General features: G+C 39.3%; 1 protein-coding gene across 4 annotated transcripts in view; it reads left to right on the top strand.

Moving 5' to 3' along the window:
- Window positions 1–13,623, top strand: part of MCM8 (minichromosome maintenance 8 homologous recombination repair factor) — a 48,990-nt gene that overhangs the window by 3,477 nt on the left and 31,890 nt on the right. For 3 of the 4 annotated variants that reach the window (XM_058563178.1, XM_058563179.1, XM_058563177.1), the window contains exons 3-8: window positions 184–267; window positions 2,065–2,147; window positions 2,565–2,714; window positions 4,464–4,567; window positions 5,344–5,542; window positions 10,699–10,784. In XM_058563178.1, coding sequence (XP_058419161.1) covers window positions 184–267; window positions 2,065–2,147; window positions 2,565–2,714; window positions 4,464–4,567; window positions 5,344–5,542; window positions 10,699–10,784 — 706 coding nt within the window. The remainder of the gene's footprint in view (window positions 1–183; window positions 268–2,064; window positions 2,148–2,564; window positions 2,715–4,463; window positions 4,568–5,343; window positions 5,543–10,698; window positions 10,785–13,623) is intronic. The other variant, XM_058563180.1, reaches the window with a different exon arrangement.

Here is a 13,623-nt window from a genome sequence, read left to right as displayed (position 1 = left end):
TTTCAGCCTTTTATTTTACATTACCCCTTAAGGTAGTATGTGAATGTTAATATCCAAAATTCATACTAAAACTTGTAATTTAGATACTGTTAGTATCGTGTCAGGTTCTTGTTTGGAAGGAGAAGCAAATTGGAAAAAAAATTTGCTCTGTTTTCTGCTAACGTATTATTCTGTCTTTTCCAGAACAAACCCCACAATCTTTGCTACTACAATCAACACTGGATCAATTTATACCATATAAAGGCTGGAAGCTTTATTTCTCTGAAGGTAGAGTTAAAAGTGCAAGAAGTACCATAATTACATTTCCTTAACTTGTCCTTGGATGCTTCATTTCATACTACTATAATTCATTTAGTTAACTGGTGTATACTCTCTTCTTTAATCTTGGTTCATCCAAACAATTAAATCATGTTTATATTTCAAGAGCATTATTTTTAGGTTTTGTATCAGTCAGGAAAACAGAAACTACACTAGGTGTTTCAAAAAGGGGATTTAATACAGGGTATTGGATGTACAGATGGAAGACTAAAAGAGCAAAATGGGAACACTGAGGTAACCCCCAAGATGGTGGTAACTTTGTGAAGCAGCAACCTACTTGTATGACTGAGGGAACAGAAGTTAAGAAGTTCTGAGGTTACCAGAGCGTAGGAATTCAAAGGAGGGGCCACAGCATAGCTGTTTCTTTGAATGCTATGCTTGGACCCCTGAAGGGTACCCTTCAGAGCTGTGCTCAGACTTGTGAGGCAAGTTAAGCTGGTTGCTGCTGGTAACGCTGGTGGGAGGGTGGCACAGTTGGTGCTCAGAGCTCGAGGCTGGAACTGCTGCTATCCTCTATAGCTGGAGAGATGCTAAACAGAGTTAGAGACAAGAATAAATTCCTTTCTTTTTTCTGCCACCTTCCATTCTCCGAAGTGCTTCCAATCAGTAGAGCCTAAAGGGAGTCTAGGAAATGCAGCGTGCAGATCTTGACCATAGGATTGCAGACCAGAAAGTACAAGGGTGGGCCTGGAGCCGGGAGACAATAACAACACAGGTTTGTATAGGAAACGGTTAAAGAATCCCCCTTTTACAGTCAAAAACACCAGCTAACATTATACATCTGTCTGTATAGGTTTGGAGAATTGTCTTTTCTGTGCTCTTATAGTATCTATATGCTTGTTACGTCTCTTATTAGGTAGAGGACATATTTATGTATCTGTGTTTTTTCCCCACTAGACTGTGCACTGCTTGAGGGCAAGGATCTTGCCCCATAACAGACACTCACTATTCCTTTTGTGAATGAATAAAGTGGTTTACAAATATTTTCTGTATTGAGAGTCTTTTTTTTTTTCCTATTATAGAAACAGGTATATTTCATAGGTGATGTGTCTTTTGTTGCTTTAGAATGCATTAGCCACCAGCACCCACAGTATTTCCCCAGCGGTTAGCTCAGAACACTAGAAGTGATCTTTGGACTGGTCCTAAAAATGGAGTTCAGGAGGTGCTTTCGCTGTACTTCCAAACTACTACGTTGTACTGTCTCTCTGTGGGAGGCAAATTCAAAAATGTTGTAGAACTTCAGAGTGTAAAAGATATTATTAAAATTTAGAGACCAGAGTCAAGTGTTGGTCTGTCTTTCCCCAGATCTCAGAAAGGGATTTGACCAGTGGCGTTTTGAACTATTAGAATTTATTGCGATGGCAAAGACTGATTGTCTTCAACTCTGTTTCAGAGTAAGAGTTTAGTTCATGTGTCTAGCTTTGGCTTTATTATAATTTTTGTTTTAGGCTTATTATGTAAGCTGTTTGAACTAATAGGTCCTATTAGGTGTTAAAGGTTCAGTACCAAGATTTCCAGATCTTGGTGCTTTTAGAGACACTTCCTGTCTGCATTTTAGTTTATGCAGACCTAAATTTGTTTTAGGATCTTAAGTATACATTCTATACCAATTCTTATCTAAATGTAATTAGAATGCAAAGCAATTGGAAAAAGTCACGTACCATGTATATAGTGTTTCTTCTGTCTCATGAAAACATGCTTGTACATGTGTGATTATTAATGCTAATGCCATGTTTGTTGGACTAGTTTACAGTGATAACTCTCCTTTTATTGAGAAGATTCAAGCATTTGAAAATTTTTTCACGAGGCGTATTGATTTATATGATAAGGTAAGATTCCTGTACAACAAAGGTACTTGTCCACCTTTGTGTGTCGTCTTATTGAATGATGTATTTGAAGTGCTAGTGATTGTGATCATAGACACTGGAGCCAGACTGCCTTGGTACAGATCCCAGCTCTGCCACTTACCTGCAGGGTGGACTTTGGTGAATTACATACCTTCTTTGTGCCTCGATTTTCTCATCTATCAGCTGGTGATAATAGTATTAACCTACCACCAAGGGATGTTAAGAGGCAGAAATAAGTTAATATATTTTAAATATTAGAACTGTGCTTGGCACAAAACTTATAGAACTTATCCTTATCACCTTATAAACATGCTTTCTCAAAGTGTGTAATTGAATGCTCAGTTATGATACTTGACTCTGAAAAAGCAATCATTGTTTTCATGCCTTAATATTTTATAGGATGAAATAGAAAGAAAGGGAAGTATTTTGGTGGATTTTAAAGAACTGACAAAAGACGACAAAATAGCTAAATTGATACCAAATATAGCAAATGAATTAAGGGATACACCTGAGAAAACCTTGGCTTGCATGGGTCTGGCGATACATCAGGTAAATATTTATTTTTTGTGGACTTTGGTCAAAATTTTAAAGGAAGATTTACAGTAACAGTACGTTCTCTAAAAGATACTTCATTTTTACCAAAAATCGTTGGCTAGAACTGAAAGGTTGCAATCCTGTCCTAAAAGATACCATTCGTTCTATCTACAACAGCTCACCTAAATATAACATTTATTTCTAATTTATTTGAAATAGTTTAATCTTATTAAAGATTGTGTAGAAATTAAAACTTATTTTCAAGGAGCTGTACAATCTCATAGGGAAGGTAAGACAAAGAATCATGATGTTATCAGTTATGAACTTGGAACAGAAAGACCAACCTCAGATCTAGGTTCTGTGGCATGAGGCAAGTCACTTAATCTCTGTGAACGTCCCCATGTATAAATTGAAAATAACATTATATGCTGTGCCTGCCTGAGTTTTTCTCAGGGTCGGATGACATAATATATGAGAAAGCATTTTTTAAGCTGGCAAACAGATAAATGCTTCAGGTAAAGAGTAGTAAATCTCAGGACAGGCACAGATAAAGTGCTGGGTGTGTTCAGAAATAAAGATAAGACCCTCAGCTGTTGGGGAGAAATGGGGAAAGCTCACAGGGAGGCTTTGTAAAGGCGGTGTTTACAAAGGGTCTTAAAAAGGGGTACTGAGGGTGGGACATAGAGCAGGGAGGTAAGGGTCTCCAGGCACAAGGAATAGTTCATTACAAAGATGTGTATACCGCTAGTAACCTTGAATTGGAAACCTTGGCTGTTGTCTTCAGACTCATCTCAATCATTAGTTCTTCGTATCCAAGTCACCACATCTTTTCAGTTCTATTTCTAAAATGTCCACCTCTTTTCCTTGCTTACTATCTCTGTCTTAAGCTTTCATTATCTTTCCTAAATTGTTGCTGTTCATGATAAGACATGATCTGTCCTTGGAAGCTGTGGTGACACTTTTCTACCAAGTGAAATCCAAACCCTTTAGGTAGCATTGAAGGCCCTTCCATGATCTAGTTCAGCTTCTTCTCCTCACTACTCTCCTTCATTCACTACTGTGCAGCTAAACTGAGCTCTCTTCAGGATTCTCTACATACTCCTACCTCTTGCACGTGCTGTCCATTCAGCATGGTATGCCCCTTGCCTTGCATATCCAAATTTTTTGGGCCTAACTCAGTTGTCTCTCTCTGAAACCTTTCTCATGACTCCTTTTCAAAATAGTATTTTGTCTGTAAATCTTTATGGTCCTTATAACACTTAGAGCTATATATGTGCATCTCATTTTCTCTCTTAGATTGTTAGCATACTGCTTTGTACACGTAGATATTAAATATTAATGTCAAATGCCAAGGGAGTGGATATTGGGTATTTCAAAAGTCATCTTTATTTTCCTTATCTTAATCAGTGAATATAGAGAAGTAGAAAATATTTTTCACCAGAACCCATCTAGGAGGTAATAACTTTGGAGGCTACTGTGAGGACTTTTAATATTAAGTTTAGTTAGGACAGAAGGTAGCAGACAGATACTGGAATTTTCCATTCCAGGGACAACAAAATCTCAGATAAAACCTAATCCACTGTAAAATAAGTAGTCATAATTAAATATCAGAGTTTTAAAGGGCTATTAGAGTTCTGTTAATATCCTGAACTGTTTATATTCCTAACTTTATATTCATAAACTTCATATTCTCTCTATAAAAGACTTCTGCTTCTAGAGGATATTTTGTTTTTCAACTTTTGAGTAAATGTCTGTCTTGTTTAGGTATTAACTAAGGACCTTGAAAGGCATGCCGCCGAATTACAAGCTCAAGAAGGGTTGTCTAGAGATGGGGAAACAATGGTAAATGTGCCACATATTCACGCAAGGTGAGGAATTTGCTGGTGTTAAAGTATTATTTAGACTTGGGCATTGGAAACTGTTTAAGAATGAGAACTTTATTTTATAAAGCCAAAGAAATCGGTAAAAAGGGTGTGAGTTTTTTTGCTATCTCATTGGTCATCACATCCAAGTGAACCTGCTGAGAATTCTTGAAAGAGATCATGACAGAAATAAACCTTTTCTCCCCAAATAAGTTAATTTCCCAACCTGCATATTTTTCTAAATGTTGATTTTGGATGTGTACTTATCAAGACTGGTGTTAAAATAATCCGTGTAACACACAAAGTGGTGTGATTATATTTTGTTAAAATTACTAGGTTTCTATTAGACACAGAGAACAAATGGAATTTTGTTTATTTCATCTTTATTGTATCTTAAGATTTTAAATTCTCATTAGAAGAGTTGAATAAGGTAACTATCAGGGGTTTGTTTTTCTTTTCCAGAATTTATAGGAGACATTTCCGCAGTTCTTGAAAAAAGTTAGGAACTCAAAAGTCGCTGAATCTGTAGACCTTCTTTTTGACTTTTTTTTTTTTTTCCTTTTTCTGTAGAGAACAGCCAGAGGGACAAGAAGAAAAGGGAAGATTTAGCATATTTTATTTTTAAGAATGATTTAATTCTTGTGAAATTTCTGATATATAGGGATAATATGGTTTGAGAATTCCATAGTTGCTCCTAAAAGGAACTTGTGAAAATGCAGACAACCTCAACTTTCTGTTCATTGTAAATTCATAGATACATATGTTCCGGTTTTTGTTTTTAGGGTATACAACTATGAGCCCCTGACGCAGCTCAAGAATGTCCGAGCAAATTACTATGGAAAATACATTGCTTTGAGAGGGACAGTGGTTCGTGTCAGTAATATAAAGCCTCTTTGTACCAAGATGGCTTTTCTTTGTGGTGCGTGTGGAGAAGTTCAGAGTTTTTCTCTTCCAGATGGAAAATATAATCTTCCCACAAAGGTGATATCATGTTCTTTAACTCCTTTATTTACCTTGCTAAAGAAGGCAAATCAATTTGGCAGTCAAAGGCAAAACATTTCCTAATGTTTCTGAACACAGGGCTTATTTTTATTTTCAGTTTTTAAATTATGATATTGAAATTGTTAAAGATTTTGTTTACCTTGGTTCAGTCATCAATTTAAATGGAGACTGCAGCCTAGAAATCAAGAGAAGACTGTGACTGGGAAGGGCAGCAATGAAAGAATTAGGAAAGATCATCAAATGTAACAAAGTCGTTAGAGACCAAGGCTAAGATTATCCACACCCAATTACTACGTATAGGTGCAAAAGCTGGACAATGAAGAAGGCTGGCAGGAAAAAAAATTGATTCATTTGAAATATGGTGTTGGAGGAGAGCTCTATGGATATTCTGGACTGTCAGAAAGATGAACAAGTGGGTCCTACAGCAAATTAACCTTGACCTGTTGCTGGAGGCAAAACTGATAGAACTGAGGCTGTCCTACTTTGGGCACATCATGAGAAGGAAAGATTCTTTGGGAAAGATAATAATGCTAGGAACAGTAGAAGGCAGCAGGAAAAGAGGAAGACCAAATAGGAGATGGATTGACTCCATAAAGGAAGCTATAGTCATGAGTCTACAGTTGCTGAGTAGAGCTGTTCAGGACAGGACATTGTGAACATCACTCATTCATAGGGTCACCAGGAGTTGGAGCCAACTTGACAGCATGTAACAACAACAAAACAGAACATAAATAAATAAAACATTCCTCTACCCACCACCCAGAATTTACATTTTGCCAGCTCTAGGTATATTTTTAAAGATAAAAGCATTACTAATGCAATTAGTGTCTCTTTTACAGCTTGCTTGTACCATTCCCAGGGATGATCATTATCCTGAAGTTAATGTGTATCTTTTCCATTCATATTTTTATATTTTGGCTTAATAGGTACAGACATCAAGTTTTCTTTATTCTGCTGTTTGAAAGTGTTGTGTTCCTTCTTTCTTTATTAACTTTTTTTTTTTTTTTAATGAGGAAGATCACCCCTGAGCTAACATCCATGCCAATCCTCCTCTTTTTGGCTAACATCTATTGCCAGTCTTCCTCCTCCCCCCCCCCCCCAACAAAGCCCCAGTAGATAGTTGTATGTCATAGTTGCACATCCTTCTAGTTGCTGTGTGTGGGATGCCGCCTCAGCATGGCTGGACAAGCAGTGCGTCGGTGCGCGCCCAGGATCTGAATCCAGGCTGCCAGTAGCAGAGCGCATGCACTTAACCGCTAAGCCACGGGGCCAGACCCCTTTATAAACTTTTTTTAAATTATAGATTTAAAAAGCGTTGAAAAGTGTAGAGAATAACTAACATCTGTGTACCCACCACTGAAAGTTGGCGAATATTAATATTTTGTGATTTTTAGCTTTTTTTTATCATTTTATTTTTTATTTATTTATTTATTGGTGAGGAAGATTAGCTCTGAGCTAACATCCGTCGCCAATCCTCCTTTTTGCTGAGGAAGATTGGCCCTGGGCTAACATCCACGCCCATCTTCCTCTACTTTGTATGTGGGACATCTGCCACAGCATGGCTTGATAAGCGATGTGTATGGTCAGCGCCCAGGATCCGAACCTGCGAACCCCAGGCCGCCAAAGCGGAGCCTGGGAACTTAACCACTACGCCACAGGGCCAGCCCCTGATTTTAGCTTTTTTTAACAAAAAATATTAAGTAATGATATTTAAAGTTGAAGTCACTCTGTTCCCCTCCCCAGTTCCATTCACTTTGTTCCATCCCTAGAGGCGTGTATTCTTCAGGTGTACATTTTCATACTTGACTATATATGTAGGGTTGCTTTTGTTGTGTGTGTTTACATAAATGGTATGCTGAATGTAACGTTCTGCAGCTTTTTTTTCACTTGGTTATTTTGGAGTTTACCTATCTTGATACATTATCTAGTTCATTTTTACTGTTGGGGAGTATTCTATTAAATGAATAGCCACTGTTTATCCATTCTCCTGGTGGACATTTGTGGTGTTTCCAGTTTTTTACAATTACAAATGACGCTGCAGAGAACGTTCTTGTATATATCTCCTTAGCAGAGGAATTTCTCAGTTATAGGATATGCTTATTTTATTTTTTTTTGTGAGGAAGATCAGCCTTGAGCTAACATCCATGCCAATCCTCCTCTTTTTGCTGAGGAAGATTGGCCCTGGGCTAACACCTGTGCCCATCTTTCTCCACTCTATGTGGGACACTGCCACAGCGTGGCCTGACAAGCGGTGCATTGGTGCGCGCCCGGGATCCGAACCCCGGCCACCAGCAGCAGAGCGCATGCACTTAACTGCTACACCATGGGGCCGGCCCTGGGATATGCTTATTTTTAACTTTATTAGATGTAGCCAAATAACTTCTCAGAGTGTTGGTCCCAACTTTACAACCCTACTGGTAGTATTTTGCAATTACCATTTCCCTATATTTTCATTAACACTTGGTATTGTGTAAAGTACACTTGGTATTTTTGCCAGTCTGATGGGTATAAAGTGATATTTCATCTTTAATATGAATTTCTATGATTTATGTTATGGTTGAGCATCTTTTCACATCTTAATTGGCCATTCAGTTTTGTTATTGAATTTTCTATCTTCTGTTCCTTTTCATGTTTATACTCTTGATACTTCTTTATGTGTTCTAGATGCTAATCATTGATTATATACATTACAGATATCTTCTCCCAGTCTTTGGTTTGTCTTTTAACTTTGTGGTATATTTTTTGTTGTATACTTTTACATTTTGACATGGTTAAATTGATCAGTCTTTTCCGTTATGACTTTTACATTTTATATTCTTCCTCTTTTTTTTTTGGGAGGAAGATTAGCCCTGAGCTAACGTCTGTCACTAATCCTTTTTTTTTTTTTCCTGCTGAAGAAGACTGGCCCTGGGCTAACATCCATGACCATCTTCCTCCATTTTATATGGGACGCCGCCACAGCATGGCTTGACAAGCAGTGCGTCGGTACGCACCCGGGATCCAAATCCCGGGCTGCTGCAGCAGAGCATGCACACTTAACTGCTACGCCACTGGGCTGGCCCATACATTTTATATTCTGCTTAAAAAGGCCTTCTTCACTCGGGCATTATAAATGTATCTCTTCCATTTCTTTCTAATACTTTTTTTTTTTTCCCCCGAAAGCCCCAGTAGATAGTTGTATGTCAGCTGCACATCCCTCCAGTTGCCGTATGTGGGACGCAGCCTCAGCATGGCCGGAGAAGTGGTACGTCGGTGCGTGCCTGGGATCCGAACCCTGGGCCACCAGCAGCGGAGTGCACGCACTTAACCGCTAAGCCACTGGGCCGGCCCTCTAATACTTTTAAGTTTTGTTTTTTATATGTAGCTCTTTTGTCCCTCTGGAATTTAATTTCGTGAATGGCATAAAGCTTGGAATCTAATTTTTTTGTTTTAGGTGAAGAGCCAATTGTCACCATTTATTAATTAAGCCCTCTATTCCTACTGACATGTAATGCTTCCTCGGTAGTACACTGTGCTCCTGTAGACATGTGAGTCTGTTTCATTTCACTGGTCCTGTGCCAGGTCTAAATGATCTTATTTACATTGATCTTATTAAAACTTTTAATAAGTTAGGAGACTTGGCATGTCTATTCTCTTCCAAGATTTGCCTTTAGCATCCTTGAACTTTAATAAACTTAACATTTATTGAATTTTTACTGAAATTGAAATTCCTAATGCTTCCTTATCTTACAGGAAAAACAAGATGTGTTAGATTCAGCTATTGGTTCTGAATAATCAGTGGTGTTGATAAATGGGTGTCATCTACTAGTTCTCTGGGCTTATGGTTCAGGCACTGCCTTTAGCTCAGAGGCCAGAATTTAAATCTTGATTTAAATTGGATATTTCCTGTAAACAGTATTTGGTCAAGGTATTTCCATGCCCTATAACATAATGTGGACTTGTAAGATGAGTGATAGTCTAAGGAGATCTTGCATGTGCTTGAACTTCAGTGAATTGAAATGATCAGACAAATGGTTTTTCTAGGTGATCTCTGTTCCAATCACTACTGCTGCATAACAAACTACCCTAAAACTTAGTGGCTCAAAATAACAACAACATTTTCTTAATTCTCATGGTTTCTGTGGGTTAGGAGTTTAGAAGAACTGCTTGGCTGGGTAGTTGTGGCTCTAGGTCTCTTATGGAGTTGTAGTCGATGGTGGCTGGAGTGACAGGGTTGGCTGGACATCTCTTCTCCATGTGGTCTTTCTGTGTGGGCTGGTTTTTGCTTTTTGCACATAGTATGGCAGCTGAGGACATTTGGTCTGCTCACATGGCTGCTGATAGTTTCAAGAGACAGGTCCAGCTGACAGGCAGAAATGGCTTTGCCTCTTTTGAGCTAGCCTCAGAAGTCAGGCAGCGTCACTTCTGTCACATTCTCTTGGTTACAAAGTGACACTACAAGCCTGTCCAGATTCCAGGAGGGGGAAATTAGACTCTGTTGATGGGGGAATGGCAAGTTTCTAGAAAGGCTCGTGCGGAGATATTGTTGCAACTATATTTGGAAAATATAGTCTGCCACAACCGGAATTTATAAATGCACCTTGAGGTCCAAACAGCCAACAAGTGACTTACAAAAACTTGAACACAACTTACTTATGTAGCTCTTTTGTCCCTTATGTGTTGACAACTGCCTGTGGTACGATAAATATTATACTATACAAACAGTGCAAAAGGAGGCTAGATGGGAAAGCTGGGAATTAAAGAGGACCTAGGAAAGCCTTTTGAAAAGGAGAGGATTTGGGCTGGGTATGTGGGACTGGATGCGAAGGGGCATTCAAGGATCAGGAGACTGCCAGGGCACAAAGGAAGGAACAATTGCTTGGTGTGAGAGACGAGTGAGGAGCCTTGCATACCCACAGTAGAAAGAATAAGAGCAATAATCAAGTGGGACCAGCTGAGAAAATGCCTCAAAAGCTTGTGAGGCAGAATTAATGCAGAAGGAAATAGGAAGTCATTGCAGCTCTTAGTGCATTTTACTTTAATACCCTTCTGAGACCAACTTTTAAAACAATATTAAATGAAGCATGTTATCTTGAATTTTCCTGAGATGTGATTGTAGTTTATCAAAATCTAAATGTGAATTAATCTTGTTGCAGTGTCCTGTGCCTGTATGTCGAGGGAAGTCATTTACTGCTCTCCGTAGCTCTCCTCTCACAGTTACGATGGACTGGCAGTCAATCAAGTAAGCAATCAGACTATTAAATAAAAGGCAGGTTTTAGATCTCTCTTACTGCTGAGTAATATAATATTCCGGTATTATACTGTGATTCTTTTTTTTTTTTTTTTTTTGTGAGGAGGACTAACCCTGAGCTAACATCTGATGCCAGTCCTCCCCTTTTTTCTTGAGGAAGATTGGCCCCAGGCTAACATCTGTGGCCATCTTCCTCTACTTTATATGGGACGCCACCACAGCATTGCTTAACAAGCAGTGTGTTGGTGCACGCCCGGGATCCGAACCTGCGAACCCCAGGCCGCTGCAGTGGAGCCGCACACTTAACCACTGCGCCACTGGGCCGGCCCTATGCTGTGATTCTTATCTGCAGACAGTGATAAAGTGTATAATAAAAGGTTTATTAAGAGTGTATGTGTTGAAATGATAATTGTCTTTATCTGAAATTTGTTCTGTATCAGAGTCCAGAAAGGATTTAATGTACAAGTATTATGTCCTTTTGCTACTGAGAAATAGTTTATTTTATATCTCTTTTTTTTTTTTTTTTTTTTTTTTGTGAGGGAGATCAGCCCTGAGCTAACATCCGTGCTAATCCTCCTCTTTTTGCTGAGGAAGACTGGCTCTGAGCTAACATCCATTGCCAATCCTCCTTTCTTTTTTTTTCCCCCAAATCCCCAGTAGATAGTTGTAAGTGATAGATGCACATCTTTCTAGTTGCTGTATGTGGGATGTGGCCTCAGCATGGCCGGAGAAGCGGTGCGTCGGTGTGTGCCCGGGACCCGAACCCGGGCCACCAGCAGCAGAGCGCGTGCACTTAACCGCTAAGCCACCGGGCCAGCCCCTTTATATCTCTTTTATGTGAGTCATTGAACTGGATATAGAACATAAGCAAAGCTTCATGGTTCATTCCATAATGAGCTGTGATAGAAATAATATTGTTTTGAAGTTTTAAAATACAGAATCCCTTAGAAATGGGCATGTTTCGGGCCGGCCCCGGTGGCGAAAGCGGTTAAGTGCGCGCGCTCCGCTGTGGCGGCCCGGGGTTTGCTGGTTCGGATCCCGGGCGCGCACCGACGCACTGCTTGGCAAGCCATGCTGTGGCAGCATCCCATATAAACTGGAGGAAGATGGGCACGGATGTTAGCCCAGGGCCAGTCTTTCTCAGCAAAAAAAGAGGAGAATTGGCAGATGTTAGCACAGGGCTGATCTCCTCACAAAAAAAAAAAAAAAGAAATGGGCATGTTTCATTTCATGTTCTCGTTATCCATGAGGCATTTTACTATAGGTGTTTAAAAAAAAAAAAAGCTGTTTTTTTTGGTGTGTGTATGAGGAAGATTAGCCCTGAGCTAACATCTGTGCCTATCTTCCTCTATTTTATTTTTAAACTTTATTTGTTTTTCCCCCCAAAACCCCAGTAGATAGTTGTATGTCATAGTTGCACATCCTTCTAGTTGCTGTATGTGGAACTCGGCCTCAGCATGGCTGGAGAAGCAGTGCGTCGGTGCACGCCCGGGATCCGAACCCAGGCCGCCAGCAGCGGAGCGCACATACTTAACCGCTAAGCCACGGGGCCAGCCCGTCTTCCTCTATTTTATATGTGGGACACCTGCTACAGCATGGCTTGATAAGCAGTACATAGGTCCGCACCTGGGATCCGAACCCCGGGCCGCCAAAGTGGAGCATGTGAACTTAACTAACCACTATGCCACCGGGTGGGCCCCTAAAAATCTAATGTTTTAAAGCAAGACGATCTTAGCATGTTGTGTCATTCTGAGACTTCTCGTTGCAGTCTGCCAGTGTTTGAATGTGCATTAAGGGTGATGGTAGTGGGTAACCATGGAGCAGCGTTTGGAGTGGTGCAGGTTACGTGGATGCTGGTGCCTGGGCATGACCTGAAAAGAATTTGGAGGCTAATCCAGATGTGTAATGAATGTATTCCAAAGTCGTTATTTTAATGTTCAATGATTATACTTACATTCATTATTTAAGTGGTTGAAGTTTTAAAGTAATACATAAATGTTTTTAAAAACTCCACCAGTATAGAAGGCCACACTTCCCACAGCTTCTTGTTGCCTTTTACATAATTTTAGATAACATTCTTAGGTCTTTTTCTTCCTTCGCTTTACTTATCCCCTCTGTGTGAGCTGAGGACATTAGAGATGTACTGGCTTTCACTTCTCCCTCTTCTACCTCTAGACTTTTCTTGGCTATGATGTTACTTTTAAGTTGTCAAGATTTACCTTCTGTTTTCTAATCAGAGTTGTCTTTGTTTTATTTATAGGTCATGTCTAACAAAAACAATAAACAGCATTTACATTTTTATCATAATGTAAATATTCAACAGAGAACCAAGTAAGGTGATCAAATGCCAAGCAAAGGAAATGTGATTTATATCACTGGGTTGTTTTGTTGTTTTTTTGCCCCTTAAAGGAAAATGATCTAAGCATCAAAATCAAAATGGATTATCTTTTCTTACACTCCACTGAATTATCTCATATTTTAGTGTGCTTCCTACTTGGACTATAACTTTAGCACTTGGACTATGTTGTTTAGCACTTTTCCCACTCTTTGTAATCTTTTTATCCATGATGTTCTGAAACAGCGAGAGTACATCTAATTGTGTCTTCATCCTCCTTGACGCGGATTGCTCCTTCTAGAGTTATCTTCAACACTAGAATATCTGTTTTCTCTCTCTAGGCTTCCTATCAGATGCATCCATTGGATTGTTCATCTTTCTTTTAACTTTTCCTTCACCCTTTGTTTTCTTTGTGCTGTTTTCTAGATTTCTTTCTCTTGTATCCCTTCTATAAATGTTTGATTTTTATATACATATTTTTAATTTTCCTGATCT

Source organism: Diceros bicornis, chromosome 19 (assembly GCF_020826845.1).
Source record: "Diceros bicornis minor isolate mBicDic1 chromosome 19, mDicBic1.mat.cur, whole genome shotgun sequence".
Classification (NCBI taxonomy): domain Eukaryota; kingdom Metazoa; phylum Chordata; class Mammalia; order Perissodactyla; family Rhinocerotidae; genus Diceros; species Diceros bicornis.
Note: the sequence above shows the minus strand (reverse complement) of the source record. Positions and strands in the feature narration are given on the sequence as shown.